The sequence below is a fragment of the Larus michahellis genome, chromosome Z, assembly GCF_964199755.1.
Source record: "Larus michahellis chromosome Z, bLarMic1.1, whole genome shotgun sequence".
NCBI lineage: Eukaryota > Metazoa > Chordata > Aves > Charadriiformes > Laridae > Larus > Larus michahellis.
Window position 1 is genome coordinate 32,177,634 of NC_133930.1, and position 17,084 is coordinate 32,194,717.

General features: G+C 37.1%; 1 protein-coding gene across 24 annotated transcripts in view; it reads right to left on the reverse strand.

Moving 5' to 3' along the window:
* Positions 1-17,084, reverse strand: part of PTPRD (protein tyrosine phosphatase receptor type D) — a 1,287,856-nt gene that overhangs the window by 92,579 nt on the left and 1,178,193 nt on the right. For all 24 annotated transcript variants that reach the window (XM_074569146.1, XM_074569145.1, XM_074569143.1 and 21 more), the window contains 4 exons: positions 16,678-16,937; positions 11,978-12,068; positions 4,424-4,633; positions 1,290-1,450 (listed from right to left, as the gene is read on the reverse strand). In XM_074569146.1, coding sequence (XP_074425247.1) covers positions 1,290-1,450; positions 4,424-4,633; positions 11,978-12,068; positions 16,678-16,937 — 722 coding nt within the window. The remainder of the gene's footprint in view (positions 1-1,289; positions 1,451-4,423; positions 4,634-11,977; positions 12,069-16,677; positions 16,938-17,084) is intronic.

Here is a 17,084-nt window from a genome sequence, read left to right on the forward strand (position 1 = left end):
CCAGAAGCAGTTACACATCTGCTTTATATGCCATTGTTTGGATTTGTTTTGTAGTATGGGAGAGGTTTTACTTTTAATACTCCAAAATAATCAGAAGAAAGTAGTATTTCACTTTTAGCACATCTCTAAAGACCAGTTTTTGAAGTGACAGACAGACAAAAACAGAGGTTCACTGGTTGCTAATCAATTAGATTGGCTAAGACAGTAGGCCCTAATAGAAACCTTCACAAGACAGAATATCTGCAAGCAATAGACCATGTATTATGCTGCTGTATGATTATAGCCCTGAAGAAAATCCTATAAATGTGTATCAATTTGGAATCCAAAGCTAAGGTTTACCTTGGACTGTTTTTTTACTGCTGAATGGAGGATTCTCTTTCCAAGCAGAATTTAAATACTTATATTCAGGTGATAGCATCACAGCCATTAGTTTTAAAAAATATACTGCATTTAACAGAATTATCCCTAGTGCACCCCACCCCCAACAAGGTCACAGCATCTTTATAGTATTTCCCGATTATACTTTATCGATGTATTTCAAAAATTTTAAAATAAACTTTGTGGGTTTGATTCTTTGGTTTTGATTACTATCTTGACCCCTGTGAACTCATTTACACTGTAGAAGGCTGCTATGTATAAATTAAGGCATCATATCCAGTTTTCATCTAGCACATTTTAAGGCAGACGAAAGTGTAATAGCAAACCTACATCTGTGTCATAGACAGTGAAAGAAGAATAAGTGAAGTTTGATCTCATTGCAAAATTAGTAGAAAACAACTACTGAGGTTTCTTTCATCTCTCAGTTCAGAGCTTCAAATTCATATAGATACACTGCCAAATTGAGGCCAACCGTCAAAAGTAAAAACTCAAATTACTTGAGTGGAGATGAAAATCACATTTACATCAAGCTGAATGTAACCCCTAATGTATTACTATTACACATCTAAAAATAAGTTTAAAAAAGGCAAATGTGTGAATTTCATACATATTCATATGCAAGAACATACTTCATAAACATATGCAAACTGTAAAAAACTTTTAAATGCAGAAATGTTAATAGAGAGTCATCAGCAGAAAAATGTACCCACATACCTGTAATTATTGGAAAGTTCCAGTCAATCTACTAAAATTTCTGCAGTATTCTGGAAATTATTAATAAATACGCAAATATCCCAAAGCAATGACATTTACTACTGTAGTACAAAAAATATAGTGTGGAACAGTATTATAAAATGGCCAATACATCAGCAAGTTACACACCTGGAAGGAAAACTAAAAGGTAAACTTACCTTTTATAAAGAAGTATGGCAATAACAATACAGATGATAAACACCACTGCAAGAACTGGTCCAACAACCCAGATCAAGCCTTCTTCCTCATCTGTAATTGGTTGGGGATCAAGATCCATCGACACAACAGGGTCAGAATATGGGCTGGTTGCATACATGGTCTACGCAAATAAAATAAATCTTATTTAATGATAAAGGAGTGCATTTAAAATATGAACTATCCTCTATCTAAAATAAATCTATACAAGATAATGAAGCAATGAACGTAGCTATTTTTCTTCAAGTCAGGTAATATACAAACTTGCAAACTGAAAAGTTTTCTTACAGAAAATGGAGACAAACTTGAATTTAAGTCTGAAAAACAGGGGAACCCACTGTAGAATATGAAGGGCAGCTAAATACTCAAATTTTTTCTTAGGGATGAAACTAGGATTATGAGCCAGTAGAGGCTGTTGAAAATCTTTGCCTTACTGGATTGTATAAAGCCAGTAATGCCTCAGGTAAGACCTATGATAAGAAAATAATAATTTTTTTTTTTATTCTAGTCTGACCTGAGATGTCTGATCTATGGCAGAGTTAAAATTACAGGCAGGTGCGGCTGAGGAGCCGGCCGCCTAAGATCGGATCATGTAAAGAACTCTTAGCTACAGTAAAGTCAGAAGTGAAGAATGGTCTGTACTTATTTCTTGTCTTTGCTAGAGTGTCTCCACCAGCACTAAATTAGGATTTGAAATAAAGTTCTTGCCAAGGACTTAAAAACTTGATTCAGCAGTAGGTCAGGAATGCCTGCTAGGATACAATAAGATAACCAGGAGAACTGATTAGTTTTCATTTATCATGTCTGCACTATGTTCTGAAAGATGCCTGAAGCCAAGACAAGTGTTACCAAAGGAGACATGTTTTTTTTACCCCTCCTTTGGCCTTGTTTTGGGCTCTGGGCTATGACAGTTTCTAGGTTTAAGGTTAGATATAGGATGAGGACTGGCAAAGCTGAGGCGTTTACACTAGCTGATACTGAGTTAGTACCCATGCCAACGATGTCCAGTTATATTATGTGTTTTTACTAAACTGGCACCAAATGTTTTTAAAAGTCTGTGATTGCTGTTTAGAAACGGGGGAGTCTCTATGTTCCACTCCTGAAACGCCTAACCAGACTGAGTTTTTTTTTCCTATCTTCATCATTCTCAAAAGATTGAAAAAAGCCCATTGATACAGTAATAAAATCTTTGTATTTAGCCCCTTCCTTTGGAGCAGTCAGAAAAAAATGCCTGGAAAGGGATACAGAGGGATACTGATGGATACCAGTATAAGTACCTGTTCTCCAATAAATAGGATTTTGCTTTTCTTTTTCAACCTACCTGTATTAATGACTAATTTTAACCCAGTTATTATTTTGCCAAAATTATCTATTGTTCTCATTTTTCCTCTTGATAAGATGCTTAACATATTTATAAACTGTAATCATAAGCTCTCTCAGCTTCCATTTTACTAAGTTAAACAAATTCAGACCTCCCCATGCCCTGTTGTAAAGCAAGTTCTCTATTCTCCCAATCAACAGACAAATGTTGTGTTCTCTAAAGGAGAAGCCTGATGTTAAAAGTATTTTGAATACTGGGAAAAACATCCCTTGCAAGTTACAACTCATACAGCAGTAGGATCGATAGTCCTCGAAGAAAACCAGCTATATCGAGAGCACATACACTGGAGCACTATGAGTTGAAGCTCACTCACCCTTACAAACTCTTCACTCTCATGCTACTTAATCACGTAGATGTTTCAGATGGTGTTTCTAAACCAGACATTGTCCATATTGAAAGTTTAGTAATGCCTTTTGAAATCTTCAACAGTAAGCCCCTGGATACATTTTGCCATACCAGCCTTTTCAGCTGTAAATTTTCAAGCCTATTTATTCCTGCTTTTTCATCCTGAATTCTCTCTAACAAAGAAATAACCTTAGGGTTAAACGAAATAACCAATATCTTAATTAATGTAGAAAAATAAAGAAGAAATGGTACTTTGTATTGAAAAGATCAATTTTAGTACAGGCAATTTCTGACACACAGATTTTTGGCCATCTCATTTTATAGCCAAAATCTGTCTACTTTCTCCAGTTTGAACCTTTCTGATGTAGTAACTTCAGAATTGTCTGTCTACACAGACACTGTCAAAAAGTGAAAGGGGAATTTTTGATTTGTGTTAAAGCTTCCAGGAACCACTTAGTTTATTTTCAAATGAAGTTATGTATCCAAAAGTATTCAAATTGAAACCACTTCCTTATTGTGTTTAAGTAGGCAAATTCTGTTCACATCAAGAAAGCAATTGTAAGGTTACACACTGGAAGCATTAGACTAGAATTCAGATCATCGGTGTAGTAGTTTCAAGTGGTTGAGCCAGCAAATGTACCTGTCAGGCTTAGGTACCAATTAGAAAGATACCGTATTACACGCTGAATGTTAAAATGTTAATGTGTATTGCAACTTTCAACAGTCCTATTTCTGTCTTTTTTTTTTTTTTACTGTAGTACATGCAGTAGATTAACTCAAGCATAAAGGGACATAACTACATGATTAATAACGTAAGGAGGAATGACAGCTTATTATTTAGCTCACGTTAGGAATTCTCCTTATTACTGAATTATTTTCTTACTTTCTAACAATTCACTGATAAAATTGTTAGGGAATGACTGTAACTAAAGAGGCTAGCTGTGCATATCTCTGATTCAATGGATCTTTCCAAGAATCCTGTGAATGGAATGACACTATCCAATGGTAGTATTAAGGCAAGAGATGATCTGTTTTTAAAATGCATTGAGAAAGACATTGCTGTGAAGTTCACGCCTCAGAACCCATGTCAATGATCTCAAATAGCAGAGCACATAATTTGCAAAGGATCACAACACCCTAATGAAAGGTGATCCTCAGGTTTCATTTAAACACAGAAGTAACACATAAAAATGCAAGCAAAATAGAAAAGTTCAAGGAATTCATTGGAACTAAGCAACGAAACACTCGCTTTAGAGATGCTCTGACACATATTGTAAAAAAATAGCTTTTGAGAAATGGAATAAGCATTAAAAAGATGTTTTCATGACTGTGGAAAGGTAATGTTGTCATTGAAAAGTATAACTAACTTACAGATTCTGAGTGCTCCATTACAGCCAACACAAAGAAGACATATTCTTGACCACTCTGCAGTTGCTTATTCTCAAAGCCACCATAATGCTTCTTATCACCCAACGTGAACTCCGTAGGAAGAACTTCAAAGTGAGCTGCAATATATGGCCTTAATTCAACTTCCCTTCCAAGACGAATGCTTCTGCGTTTCCTAGCTATCTCCTTAAGCAGCTTTAGAATGAAGGGAGGGGAAAAAGAGAGAGAGAGAGAGAAAGCAAGAACAGAAAGATAACTCTAAACATTTTAATGTTAACTTATTGACAATGTAATAAGAAAATTTAATGCATGACCATGAACTACAAAAATACAATTTATCCACATTTCATGGGGCTTATCAGTATCCCTATATTAGTTCTTGCAAAATCTTCCAATTTCTTGTCATCCTCGTTAAGATACTACGTAGCAATTGCACTGTTCAGACTACAAATATAAAACAATCAGATCAATTTTCAGTGTCTGATACTTATGCATCTTGGCAGGGGGGAAGCTAACAAAGCAATATATCTTCTCTGAGGACATATCATATTACACACACATCATATTATAAATCATGTATATATATGTGTGTGTACATATATATGAATTCAGTCATAGAATAGGATCATCTATGTTGGAAAAGACCCTAAAGATCATCAAGTCCAACCTTCAACCTAATTCTGCCAAGTCCACCGCTAAACCGTGTCCCTAAGTACCATGTCTACACTTCTTTCAAATACCTCCAGGGATGGTGTCTCAACCACTTCCCTGAACAGCCTGTTCCAATGCTTGACAGCCCTTTTGGTGAAGACATTTTTCCTAAAATCCAATCTAAACCTCCCCTGGTGCAACTTGAGGCTGTTTCCTTCTATCCTATTGCTTGTTACTTTGGAGAAGAGACCAGCCCCCACCTCGCCACACTTCCTTTCAGGTAGTTGTAGAGAGCAATAAGGTCTTCCCTGAGCCTCCTTTTCTCCAGGCTAAACAACCCCAGCTTCCTCAGCTGCTCCTCCTAAGACTTGTGCTCTAGAGCCCTCACTGGCTTCATTGCTCTTCTTTGGACACGCTGCAGCACCTCAATGTCTTTCTTGTAGTGGGCGGCCCCAAACTGAACACAGTATTTGAGATGCAGCCCCATGAGTGCCAAGTTCAAAGGGACAATTACTTCCCTAAGGCATAATAATATTTTCTCCCTTCCTATGAATATGCAAGGTACTTTCTTATCTCCTATTTGATACAACAAAAATTTGTAAGTCATATGATGTAATTATTTAAAAAATAGGAATAAAAAATACAAAATTGAAAAAAATTCCAATTTTTGAAAATAAATTTTTAACTTTTTCTGGTAACTCTGGAATACAAACAACTCAATACTAACTGGCTATTGATAGGTTTGGTTTTTTTTAGTTCTCTCTAACACAAGGACTACCAAGCATTCTGGCCATATTAATGCCCTAAACATCTCAGGGAAAAGAGTGCTTTGCAATGTACTTCAGAAACAGTAAATGAAGTGCAGAAGAGTTTATAGGAGTGATTTGTAAACATATCTTTCATCCCAAACCTGAAACTGACTGCCATTTCATTTATTCAAAAGCACGAAAGGTTGTGTTCTTCATGGCTTGCACAACACTACACAATATACTTGTGATAGGAATCAGTAATATGAACTGTGAATTCTAAGACAAGTTTTCTACTGCTAGACTACAAAGTACTATCTACCACCCTATCATACACAACCCACAAACTGTCTAATCTGAATTTCAAAAAGCGCTTTTCTTTGTTTCATAAAATATTTCTTCTGATGAACAAAGCTAAAATTTACATCTGCACATTTACAACAGGATTAGATGCTAGGCTCAATCTTGTAAAACTTATAATAGCTATTAAAGGAATTTAAGCTCTGCTGCTAAAATCCATTGATGATTAACTTATTAAACCAGACAAATGCTTATCGATATTTTTTATCACTTCAGATATACTGGCATTCAACAAATATTAATCTGATCTGATTACAAGGAGCCTGAACATTTCTTGCGTGGTAAGTGATAACTTCTAAGGCCTTTTTATGGTTCCCTTCATTTTTCACTTATGGAACTTATTCAATGTCTCAGACTGCAATCATAAATTTTTCCAAGGTCACACAGTTGTTTTAGGCTTTTCAGCACACAAACAGTGCTCAGACAATAGATTAGCACAAACTTCTTTGTTAGGAGGAGGAGAGAAGTCTCCAGAGCTAGATAGAGATCAATAAAAAAAGAGATTAAAATCTAATATTCACTATATACTTTCATTTCAAAGAACATGTTTAGTCAGGGAAACTCTCTCGTGCTTCACCCTGTTTTTCACTGTTAGGTCTCATCTTAGCTAGCACATCTTCTTGCTCTCCTCACATGGGGTCTTGTATTTTGCAATTACACAATTAACAATTCCAATGCATGTAAAACAATCACTCTGCTACTGAGACAGAAGCTTTTAATATTGATCAACTGATCAACACCCCTTCACATTGAAGTACGTATTTCACACACAGGCTACAGATAGACACGGAAGCAATCTGTACCACTTGGATCCAAACTTGAGGGCATTTGGATGTTACCCCTTCAAAGATCTACACAGTCAACGGCTTTCCGGCTCTAAGGCTGAGTCTGTTCTCTCTTGCAGAGATTTTACATTCATTTAACTCTATCAATTTCCTTGCTCCAACACAAAAGCTGGTACATTGCAATGGATGCCCTAAGCAAAAAAGAATTGGCCATAATTTGAGATTAGAAATCATTATTTATTACTCAAGGACTTTATTTACCATCAGCAGACCATATTTGTCTTTTATTCTTCCTAAACAGTTTAGTGAGCAGATAGAGTAAATTTAAATGGTATAAAAATGAGGGCAGTAGAGACTGTAATATTAAGAAGATTTCTATTTATTTGCCTTATTGAAGGTGACTCTCACATCTGTTGGTATCTTCCTCTGCCCCAGGTAGAGTTATTGAGGGCAGAACATGAGGCAGAGACTAATCAAAGATTGTTCCAGGTTGCTTCAGCCCTTATAAGATCTGCTGAGGGAAGCACACTGTGAAAAGTTCGCATCTATATGAAGCCATCTTTTGTAAAGATAAGAACAGCTATGCAGAGGGCTGAGCACTGACTATTCTGAAGTCTGTTGAAACACAAAGGCAGATAGGTACTGCAGTACAAGGAGCGGTACATGGCTTGAGCCATCCCTGAAGATAACCGGTATTTTCATTTATGGGTACAGTTTCCACTGGAATTTAAAGCTATTTGTGTGGTTACCTCAAATAAATTCTTTATCGTATGTTTCCAGATTACTCCTTATTTACAATTTAGATTTTAAATAACTCATAATAAAATGTCAAAATACTGGAAGAGTATTGCAATCAAAAATTAGACTGAGATTGAAAAGGGAAGAAAAATGTTTGATCTTAATTATTTCTTGCATTTGAATTAGTAACATAAAATGCATATATTTAACAGACAGCAATGCTAAATTACTGTGTCACAATGGGTGAAGTGATCACAAATTGAGTTTTGGCTATGAATGCTAAAGTTAATTAGCCTGAGTCAAACAAAATGTGTTCAACTTTTTCAAAGGTGGTTATTTATCACCTAAGGCCAGCTAAACTTAGGTGTGTTTCTGCATACATAAAAATTTTGTCTGTGACATTGATTACACATGACTGAATAGACCTTAGCTGAACCTCTGGCCTCATGCATGTTAAATGGCGTTGTTGCCAAATATCATTACTTGCTCATATATCTCCTGTTGTACTTTATACCAGGATTGCAATAAAATTACTGAATTGGTTTAAGACTTAACATACCAGCTTTTATTTAGGTTTTATTGCTTACAAATCTAAAGTAATCCTACTAGGTAACTTTTACTACAAATCATAATACTTTGTTTATATTTCATTTGAATAAAATATCTATTTAAAGTCACTACATCTCATGATACTCAAAATGAAATTCTGAGTTAATAAGAAAGGATGGTATCTCTAATAACTATCATTTTCAGATACACAATACGTAGTCCATTGTCTGCTCTTCTAAGATTCTGGCTCCCTCTTAGTTTCTCTCAGAATTGAGATTCAAGGAACCAGGAAGATTAGGTAAGTATAACAAGGCTGGAGAGTTTTTTGGAGTGGTCAGTTATGTACTGGAGTTAACACTCCAGAGCAGTGCTTTCAGCAAATACTCTTTTTCTGACAATCTAAGCAAAGTATTTGGAACATATTTAGGAAGAGTGGGCTAGATGAATGGACAGTAAGGTGGATAGATAACTGGTTGAAAGAGCTCAGAAGGTCGTGATTAGGGGCACAGAGTCTAGTTGGAGGTCAGTGACGAGTGGTGTTCCCCAGGGCTCAGTACTGGGTCCAGTCCTCTTCAATATATTCATCAATGACCTGGATGAGGGGATAGAGTGCACCCTCAGCAAGTTCACCGATGCCACAAAACTTGGGGGGGGCGTGGCTGACACACCGGAAGGCTGTGCCACCATACAGTGAGATCTGGACAGGTTGGAGATCTGGGCAAAGAGCAACCTTATGAAATTCAACAAGGGCAAGTGTAGGGTGCTGCACCTGGGGAGGAATAACCCCCTGCACCAGTCCAGGTTGGGGGCTGACCTGCTGGAGAGCAGCTCTGTGGAAAGAGACCTGGGAGTCCTGGTGGACAACAGGATGACCATGAGCCAGCAATGTGCCCTTGTGGCCAAAAAGGCCAATGGCATCCTGGGGTGCATCAAGAAGAGTGTGGTCAGCAGGTGGAGGGGGGTCATCCTCCCCCTCTACTCTGCCTTGGTGAGGCCGCACCTGGAGTACTGTGTCCAGTTCTGGGTTCCACCGCTCAAGAGGGACAGGGAACTGCTGGAAAGGGTGCAGCAAAGGGCTACCAAGATGATTAGGGGACTGGAGGACCCCTCTTATGAAGAAAGGCTGAGGGATCTGGGTCTCTTCAGTCTGCAAAAAAGACAGCTGAGGGGGGACCTTATCCACACTTCTAAATACTTCAAGGGTGGGTGTCAGGAGGATGGGGCCAGGCTCTTTTCAGTGGTGCCTGGGGACAGGACAAGAGGTCACGGGCACAAACTTGAACATAGGAAGTTCCACCGAAACATGAGGAGGAACTTCTTTACTCTGAGGGTGTCAGAGCACTGGAACGGGCTTCCCAGAGATGTGGTGGAGTTTCCAACTCTGGAGACATTCAAAACCCTCCTGGACGCGATCCTGTGCAACCTGCTCTAAGACGACCCTGCTCTGGCAGGGGGCCTGGACTAGATGATCTCCAGAGGTCCCTTCCAACCCTATGATTCTATGATATTTATTCAGAAAATTTATTGCTCAGCCTTTTCTGATACTAGACAGTTATCTGCTATTGTACTAAAAAAAAAAAGATAGGCACAAGTATAGTCACTTGATCATCCGGAACTATTAGCTCAGAAAGTAGTGTGGTTAGTTTTTGTGGGGTTTTTTTTCCAAATTTATTTATTGTTCCACTGCTTTCACATGTTTGTCAGGAATACTACACCTAATAACAACATGCATATATTTTCTAAAGCTGGAAGTAAAACACTGTTTTAAGTATTGCTGGCAATTGTAAAAGATATGTCAAGGATTTTAGTTCTTCATCAGAAAGAATTTTCATTTTCCAGTCAACGCATATCTTATTTCTTCCACCATTAATTCTACAACGTGGTCTCAATTATATCCATAGAAGTGGGAAACAACCCATCCTGACCCAAATATTTCTGAATTAATAAATGCTCTTTATCAATCTGTTATACAGATTAATGCACCGCAACCAGCAAGATGATTAAAATGACCCTTTGTTATGGGAATCAGCAGGACCCGTAGAATTTAATTGCCAAAAAGTTCAATGTCATCTGGCACCTATCCTTTAATCTGTTAATGCTGCTGAATGTGACTACAGTCTTTGTATGTTAAAAGTGGGTGGTAATATTAAATCAGTTTTCCATTACTGTATGGATCTTGCTGTCAGGGTTACACGGTTTAACCGTATTTTGTCACCTAGGACTATGATCATGAGGCATTTACAATCCAAGTTCTTTTAAAGGGAAGAAGTTAATAGATCAAAGTAAGTCATTGCTGCAATTGAATCAAATGAGATGATCACATAAATGAAACTGGTCAAGAGGAAACACAGGCTTCAGTCAGCAGTAATGAAAACCATGCCTTCCTTTGAACAGTTGTTTTTAATCTTCTGATTAAGGATTCTCCTGTTGCTGTACATATTCTTCTTTTCTGATCAGAAAACTTACTAAAGACTGAAAGACCTGTGTTTGTATTTTGAAAGATTTCTGCAGCAGTTTTAGTTTGGTGAAGATCTTTATTTTCCTTCATTTTGGTGCAAACATTGAAATTGATATCCATTTTGTCAATGGGAGGAGGGAAAAGAAACCTTGTGATTCCTTGCAGATGATTATTAGTTCCCAGTGATTGTATGATGGGGAAGCATATGCTGAAGCACCTCAGTAACATAAAACTCTCGAATCCACCAAAAGAAAATGGGAAAACAGATGCGATCCATTCAAAAGATCACTAAATCAGGAGTAAAGAACCTGACTTTGATCTCTGGTCTTTGAATTGCAAGGATATTACATGTACAAATTACCACAGCATTTGAATGAGATCTAAAATCCTAGCCAGATACAACAATAACAATAATAACACCACCACCTGTCTTTTGTACGGGGCTTTCATACGGGGCTCTCAAAAGAGCTTTACAATGATAAATATTAGTATTATTCCAAAATTACAGATTGAAAGAAGAAAGGCAAGTTTGCATGAGCCACATAGTCCTTCAGTAAAAGAGAAACAAGACTGAATGCTGACACTATATTTCCTGGAATTATTAGTATATCAATAACATAATGAATTCATTTCTAGCATTACTGGGGTTATTCCTAAATTGAAAGTACTTCCACCCTTTGGGTTAATGTCATTTACAGTGTTGAAGGATGACATGATGTTGCTCTTTCCTATTTCATTTATTTCTGAGAAAAAACTGTCAGTAGAATGGAGACTACTGTGAAAGTCTTCTAACCAGAAACATTACAGTATGTGAGAATCAGGTAAAAACACCACAAGAAGGTCAAATGTTAAACTGCAGTGCAAATTGCAATTTAGCATTTGTTACAGGCTTAGTAAATACCCCACTAATGAACCAGACCTTTATTAGAGTTCATATCATTGGTGATTAAGCTTTTGCTGACAACTCATTTCACCTCCTGCACTTCTGCATTATGCTTTACAATAGGAAAGGAATAAAATATCAATGCCAACAAAGATCAGACACTTTGTGTGTTTTATTGCAACATAATGTCTTTATTGTCTTCTAATTTAAGTAATTTGAACTTCTTTTTCAGTCCCCACAGGCTAATTCAAATGTAAATATAAAATATCCTGACAACCAAAGCTTCTAAAACTCGTGAGTTAATCACATATGGCTAATAAGATTTTTTTCTTTAATAAAGGAGGAGACGACAACAAAAACATATAGTACCTCATCTAGTTCCATTTCATCTGGACTCTCCCATGGTTTGATAAACTTTCCACGAGACCTCTTCAAAGGCACAATAACTATGTAATAACCTCTGTAAAGGAAATAGTTGGACAAAAGTGAAGTTGAAGGAAAAGGAATAGATAAATTGATGGAGCAGGTTTCTGTTAGGAGGAACTTGAGAGAGTAGCGGTATGTCGAGAACAAACTTTTCAATTTTATTATGCCACTGCAGCCTTCTAAACATAGTTGTAAAGATTCATACTCTTGAAACCACATCCAGTGTAAAACATTTGACAAACAAATGGCACTAATTACCTGCCTTTTCCTGTAAACATATAAATATGTATAAGAAACATTAATTACAATGTTCAAAAATGCCTACATATTTGACTGCAGCTTATTATTTCAGTTGAAATACAAGAGCCATGGGATATTTGTCACCTGCCACTGTCACACTTGGAAAAAACCCCAAACTTCTAGATTGAAACATATTACCATATATTTAAATCTCAATTATCACCCCATCTTCCCCCATTTTCATGAATAATCAAAATAGTAGGTTAACATAATATGTTTGTTGATGCCAATACTATTATACAGAGAAAATAAAGAAGACATAGCATACACTCCTCCCACACACACTTTACTTTTGAGTATCTATCACCATCAGCTTTATCTACTTAAGTATTCTGTTCACGGTCATAGACAAGAGAGCTTAATGTATGCGCTCTTTACAGCTAGGATTTGCAAATTACACATATCAGTTTTCCTCAGAAACATTTTCCTGAAAATATCTTCCTCCTACCCCCCATGGAGACTAGTAAATTATACTTTCTAGTATGACAGAGATATGGCACTTTCCTTGTTTCCTTCACAAAGCCTGGATACATGTCAGGCAGATCCATAATTTCACATTACTGTGAGGAAAGAAGGAGAAGAATCACAACAGCAGGACATCCAAGATGGTATAATATACATCTTCTTGATAAACACACTTGTCAAAAAGTCAAGCACTCTCCATCTCAGAGGAGAGGGAAAGAAGCTGCTCTCCTTTGTTTCTAGTAACAACAGAGCTTATTAAGTAGGTGTCTCCATCCCTCCTTTGTGGAAGATAATTTTTAATGTCTCATGGACCATCTTCTCTTCTAGTCTGCCATTTTTTACAACCTATTCAACCTTCTGCAGCACGGACTATTCATTTTACTCACGCAATGCAGTTGAAAAACCTAAAGTAATTAATGAAAAGAGAGTCTACAGAAAGGGACTTGCCTTACAATTGATCCAAAACTATTTCAGTCTAAACTGACTCTGTAAACTGTCTTTCTTCTATACCAGTGCACACCATTGGTCCATTTTAATGGTCTCTTCTTAATCAATGCTCCTTCCCATAAAAGAAATGCAATAAAACTTTGTTTTTTTAACGACTGTAGCAAGTGCACATATTTATTAGTTCCTGTGTTAAGAAATTTGAAAAATTTCTCTGTGGAAATGCTGAGCTCCAACAACTCTGTGCTCGCCACAGATTTTTAACTGCTGCTTAGTCGGTCTATTCCAGTATTAAAAAAAAAAATAATCTGCAGCATGCATTATTATAGTAACAATATGACAAATTACCATTTACACTGATGTTATTATTCAAAACTAGAAAGGCAGGTTGAACCCAGATTTTAAACCTGAGTATGGTATTTTTAAAACTCTTTGGATACATGAGTAACAAATCCTAGTGAATGCTGATTTATCCATGCATACAATTACTACAACCTACATACCTTTTCTTTAACAGATGCCTAAGAGCCAAGACAAAATATAATTGAGAATTGGCCCCTACATGTCTTTCAGACATCGAAGATACATCTTCTGGATGAACTGCACAGCAGTCTCTTACTTATCCCTTTTTTCTTTTGCTTCTTCATCTTTTTCTTTTTCTTTCTTTTTTTTTTTTCAATCAAGGAACATCCAGCATGCAAATGTTACTTTCACACTCTTTCACACTTTCTTCATGCATGCCTCCCACTCATAACTTTGATCTTGCACTAAGACTTTCAGCACATACAAAGTATTTTAAAGCTGAGAGCACAAATATATCAACAGCAAGCAGAAAAATGAAACTGTTCACATAAATATATAGTGCTGCAAATTGTAAAGGACAACAGAGTTCTGCTATTTCCAGCGAACTCCAGAAAATGCAGTATCTCTTGAAAAAAATGCTTTATTATTTCCTTTATTATTTTTTTTGTTTGAATTGAGTATGGGGTTTTTTTTGGGTGGAAAGGGGGAGGAGAAGGGCAAGAAATGGAAGGTTTGCTTGGATATTGCTTGAACTACTGAGTATTACAAAGGCCAAAGTCTTCCATAAAGACCTGTTTTTACCTAAGACTTTGCAAAGGTGGAAGAGATTCAGAGAAACATGAACTGTCCTTTACATATAAAAATTGCTTTGGATTAGGCCAAAATACAACAGGAAAATGGAGAAATTGCTCACTTGAGATGACACCAGCAAAAGAGATCCATTTTACCTAGCATAACATGAGCTCTATTCCAGTTTGTATGCTGTATCACCATCACACATTGAAACAATGAAAATTACTTCTACCATCTTTAATAAATTACAAAGGCTCTTCTAATGCTACCTTCAATTCCATTAGTATTTACCTGTAATTCATTAGAGCAAAGCATTAACTGTTTCACCTTCTGTGTAATTAGTATTATTGAAAGATTCTCAGTGTATAGTACTTCACAGTAAGATAGAGACAATCACGAGTGTATAACGTACCCATAGAGGAAGAGCAATTGTAAAAATGTCAACATAACTATTACCCAAAATTGTTCCTGCCATACGAAGACCATAACTGCAATAATCTTACTTATTCTAGCAAGCATCAGGTAAGCTTTTTCTGTTCAGTATTTAGTTGCTTTGGTATGCCTTCTTTCAAGGGTCAAGTTAATCTATTTTTTTGTGGTTTTGTTTTTCTAGCTCTAGCCCAACCACCTCTTTTTAGGGAACAGATGTAGAAGGAGGAGGTACATTATCTGCAAAATTGGGAGTTGGACCCCATAGGTTTAATGTACCCTTCCTGATGTCACTTAGCCTCTTTTATTTTTTACACTACATATTTTTACACTACATAAAAGGAAGGGCATCAGCTCTTTTTCCACTGCTATCTTCTGCTATTGTTTGACCAGATACCCCACACTTTTTTCTCTCTATGAATGCTCTGCCTCATAAATCTTTTTTGACTCATTCCATCTTCAGTCTTCCTTAGCTGCATTTGTTACTGACCACATCTTACTCAATCTAATGATAATGGCTACATTTTTCAGTTTCTCATCCTTTTAATGTCTCAAAGTCATTTTTTTCTTGACCTCACCTACCTCGAAATCTTCAGTCAGTAATGAAAAAGGGGAGCAGCTTTCTACAAAGCCATCAGTAAAAACCCACCAGGGAGAAGACAAGTTGAATCCCCAACAATATTTAATGACTTGCTCATTTTCCTCCCCATTTCCTTTACATTACACATGGGACTTTATAGACCAACAAGAATCACTATAAGCAGAGCAATAACACTTATTGATTATACCATGCTTCATGTTTTCTTGGCAAATCTTTATTATCTAACCTTTCTAATCCCTGCTGACCGTGTGCTGTCAGCTCTTCAGTCCTGTTACTGCTGTTTAAATCTCCACAGCACCTTTTCTGCCAAAATGTAAGTAATCTCTAGTAAACTCTCTGCAAAAGTTTTCAGCAAAATCTCCTGTTTTCTTTCTGGGACCAGTGGAGAAGACCTGAGATTTTTCTTTTAATAAAAAACTTCAGAATTAATTCATCTGAATCATTATAAGTGCAGTAACAATTGTTTAAAACTCCACGTAATTCTGGAATGACTGTCTGAGTACTTCAAGGTGCTGCAGCAGGGCAGCTACCCATTGATGGGTTATCCGTTCTTCTTGAGAGGACATGCTGTTCAAAACACAACTGGATTCCTTAATCCCTCTTTACTATTTGAAATCAGTGATGAAACACAAAAGTCCTCTAAGAAGTAACTACAAACTGAAGGACAATCTTTCTCCATATATTTCTGTCTAGATTTTACTCAGTCTTGCATACTTGGCTAAGTGACAAACTTATAGAATAGTTTCGGTTGGAAGGGACCTACAGCAATCATGTAGTCCAACTGCCTGACCACTTCAGGGCTGAACAAAAGTTAAAGGAAATTGTTACGGGCTTTGTCCAAAAACCTCTTAAACACTGACAGGCTTGGGGCATCGACCTCCTCTCTAGGAAGCCAGTTACAGTCTTTGATTACCCTCTCGGTAAAGAAATGCTTGCTAATGTCCAGTCTAAACCTCCCCTGGCACAGCTTTGAACCATTCCCATGCGTCCTATCACTGGATACTGGGAAGAAGAGCTTAGCACCTCCCTCTGCACTTCCCCTTTCCAGAAAGCTGTAGACAGCAATGAAGTCCCTGCCCAGCCTCCTTTTCTCCAAAGTAGACAAAACAAAATTCCTTAGCTGTTCCTAATAGCACATGCCTTCCAGCCCTTTCAGCAGTTTTGTTGTCCTCCACTGGACGCATTCATGTACTGGTACCATTATGAAGAATAAATCCCTGGTCCACCACTACAGCTCTAGATTTAATTAACAGTAAAAATAATCATCTTTCTGGAGACAAAAACAATGGTATGTCATTCATTCACTCACTTTATATTCTCATTTGAAGGTACTTCTGGAAGTTCCACAGTTATCATGCCGTCTAAGTTGGTCTTTCCAATGAAGACTGGCTTGGTGCGAAGCACGTCTGGTGCAGTCTTTGCTGTCACTCTGTGCTGAAGACCCCCAGCACTATTCCCTCTGTTCGTCAGCACAAATGAATATGATGTCTCTGGCTTCAAGTTAGTGATCAGCTTCTGTGTAGCACGTCCATCAACCTCCACCACCATTTTCCCATCATCATAAAGGATCTACGTTAATATGTAAATTGAAGGTGGTTTTGGTTACTAAGAGAAGGCAACTGATACTGCCACACTGAATTCAGGAACGAACCTCAGCTATAAATTTAAAATGAAAGTTACTGGGCATTTTAGGCTGTAAGATAGTACTGAATTCAC